General features: G+C 41.6%; 2 protein-coding genes across 3 annotated transcripts in view; both read left to right on the top strand.

The window, feature by feature from the left end:
- The first annotated feature begins 3,328 nt into the window (after positions 1 to 3,328).
- Positions 3,329 to 12,992, top strand: LOC118788070 (signal peptide peptidase-like 2A). 2 transcript variants are annotated; one of them, XM_036543925.1, is made up of 17 exons: positions 3,329 to 3,558; positions 4,151 to 4,261; positions 4,870 to 5,052; positions 5,550 to 5,639; positions 5,757 to 5,890; positions 6,216 to 6,367; positions 6,458 to 6,554; positions 7,018 to 7,119; positions 7,500 to 7,581; positions 7,878 to 7,952; positions 8,180 to 8,236; positions 8,398 to 8,451; positions 9,652 to 9,751; positions 9,922 to 10,002; positions 10,331 to 10,491; positions 11,456 to 11,489; positions 12,888 to 12,992. In XM_036543925.1, exons 1-17 carry the CDS (start codon positions 3,508 to 3,510, stop codon positions 12,926 to 12,928), a joined length of 1,605 nt encoding a protein of 534 aa, XP_036399818.1. In that variant the 5' UTR covers positions 3,329 to 3,507; the 3' UTR covers positions 12,929 to 12,992. The 2 variants fall into 2 exon arrangements, with proteins under 2 accessions (XP_036399818.1, XP_036399819.1); XM_036543926.1 differs by lacking the exon at positions 8,398 to 8,451.
- A 2,796-nt stretch (positions 12,993 to 15,788) lies between these two features.
- Positions 15,789 to 16,612, top strand: part of LOC118787645 (transient receptor potential cation channel subfamily M member 7-like) — a 39,120-nt gene continuing 38,296 nt past the window's right edge. The window contains exon 1 of the mRNA XM_036543177.1: positions 15,789 to 15,942. Coding sequence (XP_036399070.1) covers positions 15,940 to 15,942 — 3 coding nt within the window. The 5' untranslated portion in view covers positions 15,789 to 15,939. The remainder of the gene's footprint in view (positions 15,943 to 16,612) is intronic.

Raw genomic sequence — 16,612 nt, 5'->3', positions numbered from 1 at the left:
GATGTTAAGGAATGTTTTTCTCTTGTAGGTGGAATCTATTCAGGCCAACATGAAATCTAAAGGTGGCTACGGGCATGGGGTATCTGACAATGTTCAGGAATGACTGGAAGAAAAGCTTGATTTTTGTAAGTATTCACTTTAATTGATACATTGTAATATTTTTAACAGAATATTGGTAAATATTAATGAAGCGTGAACTTGCTTAACATTATGTTTAAAGGAAATTGCAATATATCATGGCATGTATAGCTTATCTGTGAACTATTTTATTAAAGAATAGGCATGTATTTCTTTATTATAATAAGGGCTGCTCTGGTCAGATTGGGCCCATCCCTTCCTTTTTCATATCTATAAAGCTTATTATAAAAGTAGTTTTGGTGATGGGGGAGTGCCTGGTAAGGCTCCCATCTCTATAAGGACAGATCATTCCTGCACTTTTTCTATTCCTTAACTAGCCAAACTATCTAGGTAGCTACTTGCAAGTTGTGTTTAGAGCTGCATTGTCCTGTGTCGGTGGGTGTTTTTTTTTTTTTTTTTGTCCTCCAACCTGTTATTGAACCCACAGATTAATGTCTTAGGGCTGATCGTGGGAGACAGGTGGCTGTTGGGACCTGGTATGCCAGGCATTGGGGACAATGTGGCACCAGCACCTCAGCAGCTCTGCTGCTCTGGGCCTGACTGTTGAGCGCTGCTGGTGGATTGATTTTGGTCTTGAGTTGTCTGCCATAGACATTGGTCAGGGTAATAAAGCTACCTCAGCCTTGTCCATGTAAACATGTAGATTCAAAGGCCTGGTGTGACGTGCAGGGTGAGCACCCTGAGACATGCAGGCTATAGTCTGTTGTTCTATTCCTGCAATCACTTATGGACAGTGGCCATGCTTATGACACTATGAAACTTCTTGCTTCTGTATGACATGAGGGAGCAGCCAGACATCCTGTAGAATAGAGACTTCTTAAGAGCTTCTGAGAGCTTTGTGCCACTGCAGCCAGCCAAAACTGCCATAGGGACTTAAATATGGTGCTTGTTGTGCTTTCAGGGCTGTCTATAACAGCCCAGGCCTGAAACCAGGCGGGTAGAGAGTCGTGTTTGCTGTCAGTTAGTCTCTGTGTGTGTGCTTGGGGCAGGGGCTGTAGTTTGGGTACTGAGGGTGCGAGTGTCAGCCTTAGGCCCAGTCCTGCCTTTTATCAAAAGGTGCTGACACCCTGGGACATGAACCAAGAGCGTAGACTAACTGCATTCTGTCAGCCATTGTCTCCTGGGCGCAAGGTGTAGCAGCATCGTCTGGCCTGAATGCATGTTTAGTGTAAGCACATCTGATGAGTTATCTGTCTGCTTTGGAGAATGGGCCTGAAGAATGGCTTTGTCCAAAGGCTACAGGCCATTAAAACAACTTATAGTATTGCTCCTAGACCTTTTCCATCTGATGTTAGGGTTGGTTCCACCCAAAGTGTGGCAACATACCGGGCCACGTCAGAGGCATTCCACCTGACAACTGTACAGACTCAGGTCACAAGTCCATTTGTCCTTGCATTGAACAAACATGTCATTGGACATCAGGAACCCTAGTCTGATTAAAAAAGTAGCCCTTATAGCACCGTAGAGCAGAGTTTATGGATGTAGCCATGGATTTGTTACCTAATGTTTGCTGCGTTCATCTTGCTGTAATTCATGTCACTTCAGAATTCCAAGAGCCAGCATGGGAATAAATCCTTACAATGAGAAGATGGCCTTACTAGATTTGATATTACTGATTGCTGATATGAACTCAGAAGACATTATCCTAAAGTCTTCACATCAGGGCGTATCAGAGCAGCCCTCAGCCAGTGGAACCATCTTTATTACATCATAGTATTTTAAATGGGCTGCGTTTCTTGTATAAGCTACAACAACATATGTATCATGTCAGAAATTATTTTGAAATTTGTTTTATTTTTTTGAAATGACTGAAGGGAATAGTTGTCACAGTCTTTAATGACTAATGTATTTTCTCAGTCAGAAATGAATTCTGAGTACCATCTGTCCCTGAGTACCTCCTATCCCCCATGTGCTAGAATGAATGAATACACATTTTGTTATTCTTATTTTCCCCAGAGCCTATGAAGCTGTTGAAGACCTGTGGATATCACACTCCAGATGTTGGAAAGCATCTTTTTCACCACTTCATTCTGAAAAGCAAAGGAAATTGTTGAGATGTACAAAATACAATCACAGTTATTAAGATTTAAATAATTATGTAGTTATGAATGCGTATAGACGGTGTGTATGCTGTTGTTACACTGGAAGAAAGATAAAATATATTTTTAATGTGAGTAATTCTTAATGAGGTTGACATTCCAGACCTAATGTTACTTGCTGCACAGATGTTGTGTTTGGAAGTGTCTTATTTATTTTGCTTGATCATTGATGAGAGACTATCATATGGTGGCTGGGCCACCCTTAAGATTTTGAGGCACATTTTTAGTGGAACCTAAAGTTTACTTGCTTTTTAATGTACATTTATAAAGTAGATGAAAGTAGTAATATTGATTTATGTAGACAGATTCTGTAGAACAAACTTTCTTCATTCATAGGTTAAAGGGTCAAGGTTGTTTTACTCCATTTAGACTTACATTCAGGCCTCGTTTGTGAAAACTTTGTAATGTTTTGAATAATGTAGCCTACTGAACACAATGAAGTCTACTGAAGAACCAATGACTGCATTTCTGTATCTTTCTCAGGAATAAATGAATTATATTTTTCATGCACAATAAAACATAATTAAAAAAACGTATCTCATCTACATTCAAAGTTAGTTTTTCATACCAGCTTGATTTCAGATTTGGAAAAGGATGTCGAACAGCAAGTACTCTGAGTGTAAGCCCTTGTGCTGTCTTTGAAAACACCTGTGATTTTTTTTCCTAACCAAAACTTGATTTATATTTAATGATATCTATAAACCAACACGCTCACTACTCAGTATGTTAAAAATGAGGTCTAAGTTTGTTTGATGTAATCCCAACAGTTTGCTGATTCCGTAACGTTATAAAGCAGTGTTCACAGAAGAATATCATGCTTATTAAACTTTAATACCGAATTTAACGATACGCCAACATTACTTTTAAAAAGTATTGAGCGACCCTCAACATTTATCGTGCTTTAACTTTGGATATCTGTTGACTGAAGTGAAACCGCATATTCACGTGTGGCACCATCTCAATTCCTTTTTCATACGGGAAAAAAGCTGCATGTGATTTGAAGCCTCCAATGTCTTGTCAAGGTATAAGTTAACGTAATGGATCTGCTGAACGGAACAGGAAGTATAAAACTTTTTTCGCTTTAATAACAATGAAGCGATGACGCGAACTGGAATAAATAGAAACTAGCTATATAGCTAGTTAGCTAGCTAAGTCACTTGGCTAGGTAGGATAAGCATTTCTAGATAGCTGACGGTAACTGATGTTCGTGGACAGCGTTTAACCAGGACGTATACGAAACGGCTGCTGTCCCGGATTTACCGTTGCCATCATGGCACGAACACTCGTGTTTATTTTATGTTTCGTTTACATCTTTTCACTGGTAAGTTAGCTGGCTAGCTAGCCAGCTGTCCAACAAGAAGGGTCTGTTTCAAGTTAATTTATTACAAAAGTTCCCCATGGAACAATGCCAGCAATAGTGATCTGTGTATGACAAGTATTTTTGTTTAAGCACACCATGGTTACCACTAATACTGTAACAAGCAAGCTGTTTTAATTCTCATCCGTGTATCGGGAAATTCTGTTAGCAGGCTAGTTCTTTACATTGACGGCGTTATATGACAGCATCAAACCAGTCAGCTGGTACAGCACGGCTTTTGAAATCCGTGTTTATGGTCGATTATTGAAATCGGTACAACATTGTTTGCCTTTCAAGACTAACAATACCTGCATAAAATATCTGAAACTTTAAAAATAGAATACAATTATTCCAGCTGGAAGAAGGAATATGGACTTTTACATTTACAATATTCGTCTTTAATGTTATTTTAAAAATATTACCATAGCTGTTTTAATTTTTATATTTTACCCAAGTATACATTTTTAAGAATGCAGCTGAAGGTTTTATGTCGTATACTGCCTCGACTCAGACCACGAAGACATGTTTGATCGATCGAAACTATTTTCGCTTCCAGGTGAATTCCCAAGAAGCAGTTTTACACGTGTCAGATGGATCATCAAGTAAAGAGTACTGCCTTGTTTACAATTCTTCCTGGACTAATCTTTCAACCTCTCTCAGCAATGCTGTAAGTTGACACCAATATAAATTTAACTGATAGCTAATATTACCAGTGTATTGAATATTGAAAATATTATTGCTGTTACTGTGCCACACTATTTGTGTACACTAATTGATGACATTACAGATCCTAATGACAGTTGAATCATACCAATTAAATACAATTGTCAATGTCACTACCAGTCAGGGAAAACATACCCCTAATTTCTTGTGACTAATAACTTTTACTAAAAGTGAAATTTTCTAGAACCTCACTTTTGTTAAGGAAAGCTTTTCCTGAGTTGTTGTTCGTGTATGAATGTATGCATCTGAAGTAAAGCATAGTGTCCAGGAAAATACCAGCTTGTGTTGCATTGGGAAGATAAAAACTGAATCAAATCTCTTTACAGTATGTAATTTAATATTCTTACTGCCGCTTTTATTGATTGAATTTTTTTCATCGTGCTGTGTTAAAGTTGATGGATGTGTGCAAGTACACCGCATTGTGTTTTCTCCCAGACTTTTAGGAGGTAGGGATCGATTTAAAACTCTAATAGCTGTGATTGTTGGTTTGGAACCCATAGAAGGCCGTGAGAGGGTGTCTTGCCGAGCTGTTTGTGTGTGGTGTCTTTGCAGGTGGAGTACCAGTTGGTGAACATGACGTCGACCTTCCTCTGCAGTGCATCCGGTGTAGGGCCGACAGCACTGATAGGAAAAGCTGTGGTGGTGATGAATGGGGACTGTGATTTCAGCCAGAAAGCATTGATTGCCCAAGACCTCGGTGCCACAGTGATCCTCATTGCCAGCAAAACAACCATGGTAGAAGTTTAGATTTGTACTGTAATGCGTTTACTGTAGCTTTGGTGTTTATATAGGAAATTGTGTTCTTGAAGTGCTGCACTGCTGTCTGGCTGATGTCTCTGGACCAAGTTCTTGAGAGCCATACATTACATATTACATAGAATGTAGTGTATACAATGCTGTCTTATACAGTATTTGGCATACTATTTAGCATTGCATTATTAAGTGAATACACATTGTCATAGCAGTTTTTTTCATTAGCACTTGAAGCAAATGGACTTTTCTTAAGAGACAGGAGATTGAAGGTACCTGTATATACAAGGATTATATGCACCTTGAGTCTTGTGCATAGCTGTTGCACATAATCCTCATTAATGCTTTTAATATCCCAAATAGCCATGTCAACAATAGACACAACTATCACCATCATTTTTCAAGTCCAAAGAAAATAACTGAAGCTGAAAAGTTTGTGATAAGGAAGCAGTGGGATTGCAGCTATTTCTTGGGCTTTTTAGTTAACCCCATCAGCAAATGAGACCAACTATGGAAAAGTCAAGATTCCGCTGGCGCTCGTGAGATACAGGGACATACTGGACGCACAACAGGTGAAGTGTGTTCAAGGCTGACATACTGTTATAAATGGGCAGTTTAAAATTATCCAGTTTCTGCATCTTCAATTTAGTGGTTACGGTTTGTGACATTAATTCTTACTGTCCTCACAGACGTTTCCGGATGGTATGTCAGTGAGGCTGTACGCTCCCCCAGTGCCTGTGTTAGACATCAGCATCCTCATTATGTTGTTTCTCAGTGTCTTCACCGTTGCCATGGGTGCCTACTGGAGCGGGGTCTCTGAAAGGTGAAATAACCATGAGTTAAAATGTACATCAGTGGAAGCTTGATAACATAACTTTGGCTTGATGAAGGAGGCAGATATATTCTTGTTGATCATAGAGCCGACAAGGATACTTTGCTTGTAAATTTGTTACTGCAAGGAAGCAGTCTTTTGAAAAGGCAAGGCCTCTCCCTGACTTACTCTCTGACTGACTGGCTCACTGAGCAGCTCTCACAGTAATGGCGTCTTACCACTAGAGGTCGCAGCTGGTGAACAGTGTCTTTTCAGTTCCCATTGTGGGAAATGTAAATGAAATGCTGAGAAGGGGACATGTTCTGTCTTTCTCCAGGGACAGGTTGAGCGCTGGTCCTGCCGTGGTGGATAGCGGAGAGAAAGAGTCCAGCAGTGACTTGTCTCTTTACTCCCCGCTCAAAGTCGTTATCTTCGTGGCGCTGATGAGCGCAATGCTGGTGCTGATGTATTTCTTCTACAAGTGGCTGGGTGAGTATTCCCGTAGTTCTGTTGATCAGTCGGCAGTGGAGTTTGGTCATCGGTACATGTCAGTGTGCTGTGACCTCTTTTTGTTTTCAGTGTACGTCATCATTGTCGTGTTCTGTCTCGCCTCCGCGACGGCCCTACACAGCTGCCTGGAAGCAGTCATGGAGAGCATTGGCCTTGCAGCCTGCAAGTATGTGCAACCCTCGCATACACTCCACTGGCATTAAGTCAACATAATTGGCACTCCAATTATGTTGACTTAATAACGATCTACATTTGATTTAGTCAATTGCTAATTGATTAATGGGCTGAACAATTAGTCGCCAAATAATTCACTTCCCCAGATCATCAGTGTAAAAGAGAATTGGTTCTCAGTTGGTGCAACCTGGTAAAATGAAGGTTAGATAAATATGTGTGTTTCCCAAAAAGTACAATCTGTTCATCGTTACTAATTGGTCAGTGTCTGAAGATATTTTTTTTTTCTTCGATTCTGTTTAAAACTCTGCTAAAACTACAGATCTGAATCGGACAAGGGGGCATTTACATTCTTTCCCCATGTGCAGTTCCCTCGCTGATTCACTTTGCGGGCGAGGTGACCTTTCCGTGGCTGTCTTTGGACCCGTGTTTAGTGCAGACGTGTTGTTTTTTTCCAGCTTCTCCTGCCTGGGCAGAGCGTGCTCCGTGAGGTCACTGCTGCTGGCTGCCGTCTCTGTCTCTGTGGCTGTGGTCTGGGGGGTGTACAGGAATGAGGACAGGTACTGTGCCTGACAAACAAACGCAGTCCTGTTTCTCCCGCGCCGAGTGGGAGGGCTGTGGGCGTGTCAGCAGGAAATGAACCTCAGAAATTTTGTCTGGATGAGGTTTTATTTTTTTGGAAATTTGTACAGGTTTGAGAAAATATTATTATGTTTTGTAGGAGTGTTGATGTTAGCATTTTGTTTCTCGCTGTCTAAATGGTTGCTTACCAGTTCCTTGACTACTGTATTTGTTTTGAGTCCGTAGTCAGTAGGAGCAGCCATACAATGTCTATGGTTTTGCATTATCGTGGTGAATTAAGCATGCTTTGCTACACACAATGGGGTGAAAATATTCCGTTTTGCAATCCTCTTTTCATCTGAATTTAATTTCATTTTAGATGGATCTGGATTTTGCAGGATTTGCTGGGTATTGCATTCTGTTTGAACTTCATGAAGACCATAACTGTGTCCAATTTCAAGGTAAAACCTCACTGTCATGTGACCTCTGCCTCTTCCTTTACTTTCTGTGAACGAAATTTAAACAGGTTTTCCGTGTAACCTTTCATACACATTTTCACTCATTTCAGCAGCTGGCAAGTTCACATTGCTTTGTAAGAAATAAGAAACAAACGCTTGCCTAATTTTACAAATTATTTATCATAAATAAGTGTGTAATTCGAAGGACAAACTGTAGCGCAGCTGAATTCTATCTGGAGGCTATCTGTCAGCCTTGACCTTTGACCCCTTATGTGTCTCTCTGTCTGTCCCGCCTGTAGGTGTGCGTCATCCTGCTGAGCCTGCTGGTCCTCTATGACGTGTTCTTCGTCTTCATCACGCCTTTCTTTACTCCAGTGAGTCATGCTCGTTAGTGCGTCAGACATGAGGGTATTCATATTCTGTTTCAGCGCTTTAGCATTGAAGAGCACGTCCTTGTCTCTGCTGAGGCTGGCCTGGATTAAAGAATGAATCTGTGCCCTGCTCTCCCTTTTTTTTTAATCCCTGTGGGAATTTGGGGGCAAAGTGCTTTAGATGGCTGTTGGATGTTTGTTTTTCATTAATGTTGTGTCATCCGCTGCAGGACGGAGAGAGCATCATGGTTCAAGTTGCACTCGGCCCGGAGTCCTCGGGGGAGAAGGTAACCGCTCAGCACAGAGTTCACGCGTAAAAGTTGCCCTCTTCTTTGTGACGTGTGAGAAATGCAGTGACTTCACTAACAATGCTGACCTGTCTGTCAGGGATTTGCTGTGTTGGTATTGGATTTTTACTGAAAATCGTCTGACTTGGGTTTGATCCTAGAACGGAGGCAACATGGTGGAGGTGCCGGCTGAGCCCACAGCTCCCTATGAGAAAGTAAGGCCTGCATTTGAGCTCTCTTCTCAGGTGGTAGGAGTGGAGGCCGAGCCTCCCTTATGAAACTGGATGCTTTAATATTCATACTCACACCTCATGTGTCTGTTCGCCCCCCTCCATAGGCTCTCGAGCTGTCATGTGACCGTGCAGAGGGGGTACTGCTGGGGCTGTGGTATTTCCACCGTGGTAGTCATGTGATCAGCTCTTATACTATGGTTGTGAGAAAATGGTGACCTTCACCATCCTTGAGTCGTGATCAAAATGCCAAAGCATTGCATGGTCCTGAATGTAATCCGTGCCAGGAAAATGGATGTCAGTGGATTCTTTTCATAATATACAAGATTAGCTATGGTATATTTGTGATACTTATGTACAATAAGACTCTTAAACTCTCAAAGATTATTGAATGAAGGGAGATAATAGAAAATGAGGTGTTAGATGAAGTATATTGGTGATGTATTAAACTGACATGTCATAGATGAATACAGTGAGAAATACTGGGAGACTGAAAAAATGACAACAAAAATTATAACAACAATTCAAACAAATGCCAGATAATGTGTATTTTTAGTCATTTACATTTCCAAAATACAATTGGGACATAGGGTGCTAGATTCAGGTTCCTTAATCATTTAGTTCAATCCAATCCAATTTACCATGCACAAACCATAGTTTGCATTGTGTATTTCTCCTAGGTAGATCTAATATGAGATGGTGCAATACAGATGTAATATACAGCAGAAAGCCTTCCTTTGAAGTGATACATCAAAAATTCCAAACCAGACGTGATGATAGCAAAGAAAATCTCTCCTCACAGTACCAGGGGAAACCAGACCAGAGTTTAGGCTACTGTGCAAGATTTGTGTCTACACTGACAATATGCAACCCAAATTACTACCTTCACATAGCCAGCTGCAGGGATGCAAATCATGCAAATCATGCAAAAGCTCACAAGCTGAATTTTTTAATTGAAGTTTTCCATTCATTTGGTGCCTTAATTACGTGTGTTTTTTTCTCACACCATTAACAAGAAGTATTGTTTGCCTAAAGTCATACTGTTTTTTTTTCTGTTAAATTTCTGTTTATTTCTTTTCTGCGCAGCTGTTTTTTGAATTTCTGGCTTGAAAATGTGTTTCGGTCTCCTCCTGTTTTGACTGCCCTCTCTCAAGCGGAGCCGCATGTCTGTGTGATATTTTGCAGCTGCCTGTGGTTATGCGAGTGCCGAGGTTTTCGGCCTGGGCTCAGAACCTGTGTGGGATGCAGTTCTCCATTCTTGGATACGGGGACATAATTGTGCCAGGTGACTCCGCCTCCCAGACCCGAGGCCTTGGAGGCCCAGGGCATCGCTGCGCTGGAAATCTGACCTCTGCTTTTTTCTCTCTGTCTCTTTTTGTCGCTCCTCTCCACGTTCTGTGTGTCCTGTGTTTCGTTGGCTCTGGAGTAACATGTGTGCTGTTGTTGACGACACAGGCTTGCTGGTGGCCTACTGCCACAGGTTTGATGTGTGGACCAACAGCCCCAGGAAGATCTACTTTGTGACCTGCACCATAGGTACAGCACAACCGAAAAGCTGTTTTACCTACGGTCACTCTGTACAGGGATGGGTCATGCCAGGCCATCAGGGTTGGAGCCCAGCAAATTTTATTTGCATTTCAGTTACCTCATTTACTCCTAGATTACAAGGTTATTAGAATTTCCTGTTCAGATAGTGCCACGTATCAGTTTCAGTGTATTCCTACTCTGTGTTGCTCCAGGACTGGAATAGGCCGTCTTTGGTGTCAGAGATGGTAGATGAGGCTTTTACCGCAACAAAGCGGTCCTGGTCACGGTCAGATAAAGATGGATCACTTCTGCTCCCTTTCCGCTCTTGTCTCTGCAGCCTATTTCTTTGGTATGGTTGTGACATTTGTGGTCATGATCTGGTCCAAGATGGGACAGCCCGCTCTGCTCTACCTGGTGCCTTTCACCCTCCTCAGCAGTGCCATGGTCGCGTGGCGGAGAAAGGAGATGAGACAGTTCTGGAATGGGAGCACTTATGAAGTGAGTACGTCCACCAATGCTGGGCTCACATGTTCGATTTCAGCGCCTGGTTGTCTGAAGGTTCTTAAACTCGTATTTGAAATCTTGTGTAAGCATGCTGTTTAATATCCGGCCTTTACTCACAGCATGGCAGACAGCGGCTGATTAGCATCCAGTCTGGGTCTTCCAGTCAGTGCCAGACATCACTGGGCTTCCAGAAATGATACAGAATAGTTATTTATTCACTCAATGGACCCAAACATAATATGTTTGAATTAGAGTGGCAAGTAGAATTGTAAGTGTCCAAGTGTTTGGATACAGGTGATTATCTCTGCTTTATTGCATAAACTGTTTCCCCTTTAACATAAATTGAATTTTGAAGCATGATTGTAGTGTAGCTTCGTATCTGTTTAGCATTGATTTTTTTTTTTTTCCTGTTGGCAGATTTGTTTTTGAATGTAAAAGGTTACTGCTGGTCCCCAACCAGCAGGTGTCAGTTTAGTCAAAGGAGTCGGGAAGGAGGGAAAGTGTGTGTTTTTTTTTTTTTTTTTTTTTTTTTTTTTTTTTTTTATTGAAGCTTCTCTGCTTCAAAAGGGGATTGCATGTGGAGGAACATGTACAGTTAGTCAAGGTATATGTTGTAGTTGATTTTGGCCACACAAAAGTACTGATTTGTCAATTAATATTAATACATGAGGCTTTAAAGTAAAGTCTGGCCAAGGGGAAATGGTATCTGTGAATTAGTGATAGTAACCATTCAGAGTTGGTATTAGTAATTTGATTTTAAACTGTCATTCAAGCCCTTTATATATGTGAAACAAGATTATTATGCCTTTAATTCTAACTTGTCTTCATATATGTGTGTCCTTGTTAAAATGAAACAAGACCAGATGCTTCTCCCGTGATCTGTGATGTTCTGTAGTTACGCATGTTGAAATCTTGCAGTTTTCTCACAGTGATCATGATTTAACTTCATTTACATCAGGTGTTGGACTCGTCAACAGGACCTTTATTACAAGGTGTGCTACTGCTTTTGATCCGGAAGGGGCTCCGTTTCTCACTGCCATTCCATCCTGTGCCATACTTGTGTATTTGTCACATTGTGTTTCCTAGAGCCGCCTCATTCCTCATTGTAATTCTTTCCTGGCTGACACGCAAACCTTTCAGCATCTTTCGGACAACGCTGTGGCTGTCTTCCCTAAATCTGAGCAAAATAAAATTTAAAAAATGTACTTTTTTATTCAAAACTAATTAGGTCTTTGTCAGTCTAGCTTCAAACTCAGTAGGCCTATAAATCCCTCTAGATGTCACTATAGCCCCTCAAATGTCTTTTTTTTCCCCCACAACTACATCTCAGGTTCTTGATCATCCCAAAAATATCTATTTTCACATTTGAGGGGGAAAAAAACCGAACTGATGGACTGGATGAACTAAAACAGCCAAACGCACAATGAAAGATGCTTCAGTCAGGGGAAAACACACAATTAACTTCTATTATTGCTGCAGTCCATTCATTTGCCTGACGTCGCTGCATTTTCTTAAAACCTTTGTTAATTCTTCATCTTTTTGTTTCCAACTGACGTGACACTTTGATTCCTGACAATTTTACCTTGCCTTATTGATGTCACCGTCTGTATGACAACAGATCAGAATGTACTACTGCAGTACTACTGACTTTGTTCTGTGGCATGTTAATGTTGTTACAAATATGCTTTCCCGGAAAATGGACCTTGTGTAGCACTAACACCGTGACGTCACTTCCCCACAAGCCATTTCACTGTCTTGCATGAAGTCCAGTAAAATAACAGTGCATTTGTTTTCCTTTTTTGTTATGTCTCATAGACCCAAATCCAACCACTTGGCAATCTGATCTCAGTGTGCAGCATATCTGTCTCTGTATTTCCAGCATCCATCCCAACGCCTCTTGAGATGTGCAAGTGTTTATGTGGCCTGCGCAGAGTGTCAGTGTTTTGACTGCGAGGCTTGTCTTGGCATTTTCTTGCAGTTTGTCAGATCTCCTTGGAGAATGCGGCAGTCGTATCCGATAGAGATATTCATACAGCGAAGTTTGACATGGCTCTTGTGGGCCTTTTTTTCCACTGAAAATGTTCAAAACCTGGTAGCATAAATAAGAGCAGGTCTGTGACTGGGCTCGGTAATGTAGTCTCTGAAGGTTAAAGAGGCACACGTGGATGGAAACAAATCATTTTAAGATGAAAATGCGGTAAATGTCCACTTGCAAGTAAACTGCCCATAAACATCAAGCTGATCCTGACAGACTCTGTTTCACATTCTGCTTAGACCACATACATGTCCTGTATTTTTTAAATCTGGCACAGATACATTGGTGCTCATTACATGTACTTTTTCATGCACTCCATGAATGATTATCCCTTTTCCCTCTCCTTCTCTCATAGATGGAGCACCAGGATATGACAGTGGAGGAGGAAAATGCTGACTTTCATAAGTAATCTAGGGTGGAGCTGTGTTGTTGGTTTTTTTTTTTTTTGTTATTTTTTTTACATTTTGAATTTTCCTTCCGCCTTGACATGAGTGAAAATTATGCTGTGCCTGACACTGTAATGTGTTAATGATGGTCAATGAGTCGACACGTTTAATTACAAGGGATTTGAAATGGTGGTTTTGGGATTAAGACAAATCATTTGGTTCTCAGAGAACAGGGTCAAAATATTATTTAGTGTAGAAAATGGCAGTGGAGTAAATTGTATACTGCCCAGTGGTTTGTCTGATTGTGGAAAGGCTGGATTACGCATCATAAGGAGTGGTGGAGTGGGGTCCGGTTCTGCTCAGCTGCTTGAATCCAGTACAGTGATGCAGTGTCCTGTCCATTTTTATTGCAGTGGATGACTGTTGAGAGCACTTTTAAAGCATGTCTTCAGGGCAAATAGCAGAACAGATAGTATGTAACCATCGACTGTTGCATCACTGTGTTGCGTGCAGTTTGTTAAAAAAATCTCACTTTGCTTAATTCTGATTAAACAAACACTTTTGTCAACTGGTTGGTTGGTTTTGACATTCTCTTCAGCCAATTTTTTTTTTTTCTTCGAAGAATGAAATCTGGTCCTACTCACAGCTCATTCAAAATGGTATGTACTTTACTGTTTGAGTGTCTGTTTTTATGTAAATGATTTTAATTTGGGGAGCAAAGAAAATATGAATAACAACAAAGAAACAACCACACATCATTAGCATAGCTGGTGAATGGCTTTGCTGCGTAGGAGGAGCACAGCAGGCCAGATCAGCACTTACACCTCCTGCCCCACATGTCCACTGAAGCTGGTGGGGAGAAGTGGCTTCCCCTAAAAGGATGCAAGCTTCTGGCTGCTGTGCCGCTTTAACCCAAGCGTCTCATCACGTGTGTCACTCTTCATCTCCCAAAGATTGTCCTGCCGCGTGGTCACTATCCTCCGTCAGGATTTCTGCTCTGAGGCCTGACGAAGGTTTCCTGCTTAGTTTTGCATTACAAGCTACCAGTGCTTCATCCATAGTTACCAGCTATTTATTAGACTTGTCTGTTTTATTGGGAAGCTGGTTGACAGGCTTAAGAGGACTTGAGCTGGGGCTTCTCAGCACCCACTGCCGCTGCCACAGGCCCCTGTGCCTCCTCCATCTTGGAGTGTCCGGCTACACCCCAGGAAAAACAAAGGTAAGCAATAGTCCGGTGCTATTGCTTACCTTTTTCTTTACTATTTTGTGTCAGTGGAGACAGTATACCTCCTCCCTATGAAGACTTGGTTCAGATTAAAATCATATTCCTTTTGAATTGATTCCTGAACGCAGTATCCTTTTTTGGTCCAGTCCAGCGTGCCTCCTTAGATTTAACAGTGCTGTTCAGATGTACTGTATGTTTGGGCTGAAGTAAAATCACCATCACAGAGCATAACAGCAGTACACAGTGTTTCTATGCCTCAGCAGGCTCATGGGTCTCATTTTAATGGTGATCTGGAAGCTTCCGTCACCACACACTCAGAGCAGTCAGACACACAATGTGCTTTGTTTAAATAATCTGCGAAGTAGGTCATCTTTTACTCTCACTGATAATCCTATTACTGGTCAGTGAAGTGAAGTGCTGCCTTCTTACCTCTGGTGCCACTGCCATAGGTGTTCCTAAAGCAAAAGTCACCAGAGTTCAAATATGATTGCAACTAGCTGTATATTTATGCATTATGTACTTGGCAAACATTATACTGCAGTAACTGCAGTATATTGACTTGATAGACTCTTGATCAAATTCAAGTCAGATTTTCGACTGGAGGCTACATTTTGTGTCACCCTACAATGTGTTTGTGAATGAAAAAACAGCATGATTGTTCCATATTGAGGTGATTAAAAATGACAATAAAACTGATGTCTGAGTCATTGAAATATAAGTAACTTCATAAAGGGAACCTAGTCTTGAACACACACACATACACACAAAGCTGTTGGCAACATAATTTACAAATAAACTCGACAAAGAAAATACTGAAGTTAACTCATCACTGCAGCGTGATGCTTATAGCCATGTGAAATGTCAGTGCATTCTTATTCGTAGAATATTTTGATGGCCATACGCACATTATGGGCGTTACCTTAAAATCTTAGCTAATCTTAATGTTTAATTCTATGCACACTATTCTTTGAGTACTAGGTGCTTGTTTGAGTATTGTCAGGCTTGTGCTGAATCGTATAAAAGGGCGGTTCGCTGATGCCGATGGCTGCCTCACGTTGCAGTAACCTACAATCAGCACATAAATTACGGTCCTTACGTAACTAGCTAACATAAGAATTGCTCATAGTAGAATTGTAATTAGCAACGTCATCGACCATCTGCCTTTGCATGGCAGCGGGGGGGAACTATTGTATGAAATATGTAACAAATTCTGACTATCGTAAATAAAAAAAAAACAGGAGGCAGTCTATAAATTAGCTAGACAGAAAAATGTCACAGCTGCAAAAATTACGCAACATTATAAGTAATGTATAAAACTAAGCAAGGACCCACATCAATTTGGAACATATGCGAACTGGCAAGTGTTCATATTCATATTTATCTAAATTATAATTGTTTGTGAGGTTTCCATTTCGTGGTGTTGAAGTTCGAGGTAGGCACCTGATTTATAGCCGACACAGGTTGCTACAGCCTCACAGTGTACCTTTCTGTCTTTGACATTAACAAACTCCCTGACCGGTAATATGACCCACCTAACCACCCCCCCTCCCAGCTCTCCCGGCTGCCTCGCTCCGCCCGGCAGCACGTGACTACCTGCGGGCTGACTCAGCTGACTCGTCACGCAGCGTCAGTCCGGAGTCGCACAATTATGAAAAAGCTACCTTCCGCTGGAGCTGGAGCGGAGGCAGATTTCTCCAACGTCAACCGAGCTTTCCTTCCAAGGCTAACCGATAACACCGCTGATAGATGGCTAAAAGCCACGGAGCAGCTCTTCCTGAGTCTGAACGGTGAAGAGAATGGTACGCGATCCCCCGCGGGACGGGGTTTCTGGGTTTTTTTCGTAGGGATCTGGACCAAGAGATGTGTGGGGCTTAGCTGAGCCCCCGGGGGGTGAGATGAGTGTGCTGCCGGAGTGAGGCAAGTCGATGCGTGCTGTCAAGGCAATGAACGGGCGAGAGTGGTTGTATCATGTGGACTGGGGTGGAATGTTGTTGCCGTCGACTGGGTTTTTTCACCCATTTGTCGTAATATTTTTGAAGAAGCATTTGCACACTAAATATTCTCTGTCTGTACGTGCATAGGATGGATTGTGTTAAGTAACAGAAGTGCAATTTAAAAGGCTGTAGAAAGGGTTAACTGTTAGGTGGTTTGACAGGACTGTTCAGCCAACTCGTGCGTGGTCTCGCGCAATGTCGTGCATGTAGCTAGCTCGCTAGCTGGCTAGCTATCCAGCCAGTGGCATGTAGCTATATAACTAGCGATCTAGCTAGTCCATGCCGTGCTGTGGACTGAGAGATATTTGCAGTTTTCATGTAAACCGTCTGGCCGTTTTAATGTGCAGTTTTTGAACAGGTACTCTAGCTAGCCAGCTTGTATCGCCAGTTAGCTATTTAGCCTTCATTTGGTGCAGTGGAAACAGCATGTATTTTCCCATTTAGCTAGACAGCTAATGGCTAGGTAGTCTCAGTC

The sequence above is a fragment of the Megalops cyprinoides genome, chromosome 13, assembly GCF_013368585.1.
Source record: "Megalops cyprinoides isolate fMegCyp1 chromosome 13, fMegCyp1.pri, whole genome shotgun sequence".
In the NCBI taxonomy this organism is placed as follows: Eukaryota; Metazoa; Chordata; class Actinopteri; order Elopiformes; family Megalopidae; genus Megalops; species Megalops cyprinoides.
Note: the sequence above shows the minus strand (reverse complement) of the source record. Positions and strands in the feature narration are given on the sequence as shown.

Excerpts from the sequence above, each read along its gene's own strand:
- LOC118788070 (XM_036543925.1), top strand. The coding sequence starts at position 3,508 with ATGGCACGAACACTCGTGTTTATTTTATGTTTCGTTTACATCTTTTCA. Across the intron at positions 5,053-5,549 it reads TTGCCAGCAAAACAACCATG|TTAACCCCATCAGCAAATGA; the intron begins GTAGAAGTTTAG and ends TGGGCTTTTTAG. Across the intron at positions 8,237-8,397 it reads CGGAGTCCTCGGGGGAGAAG|AACGGAGGCAACATGGTGGA; the intron begins GTAACCGCTCAG and ends GTTTGATCCTAG.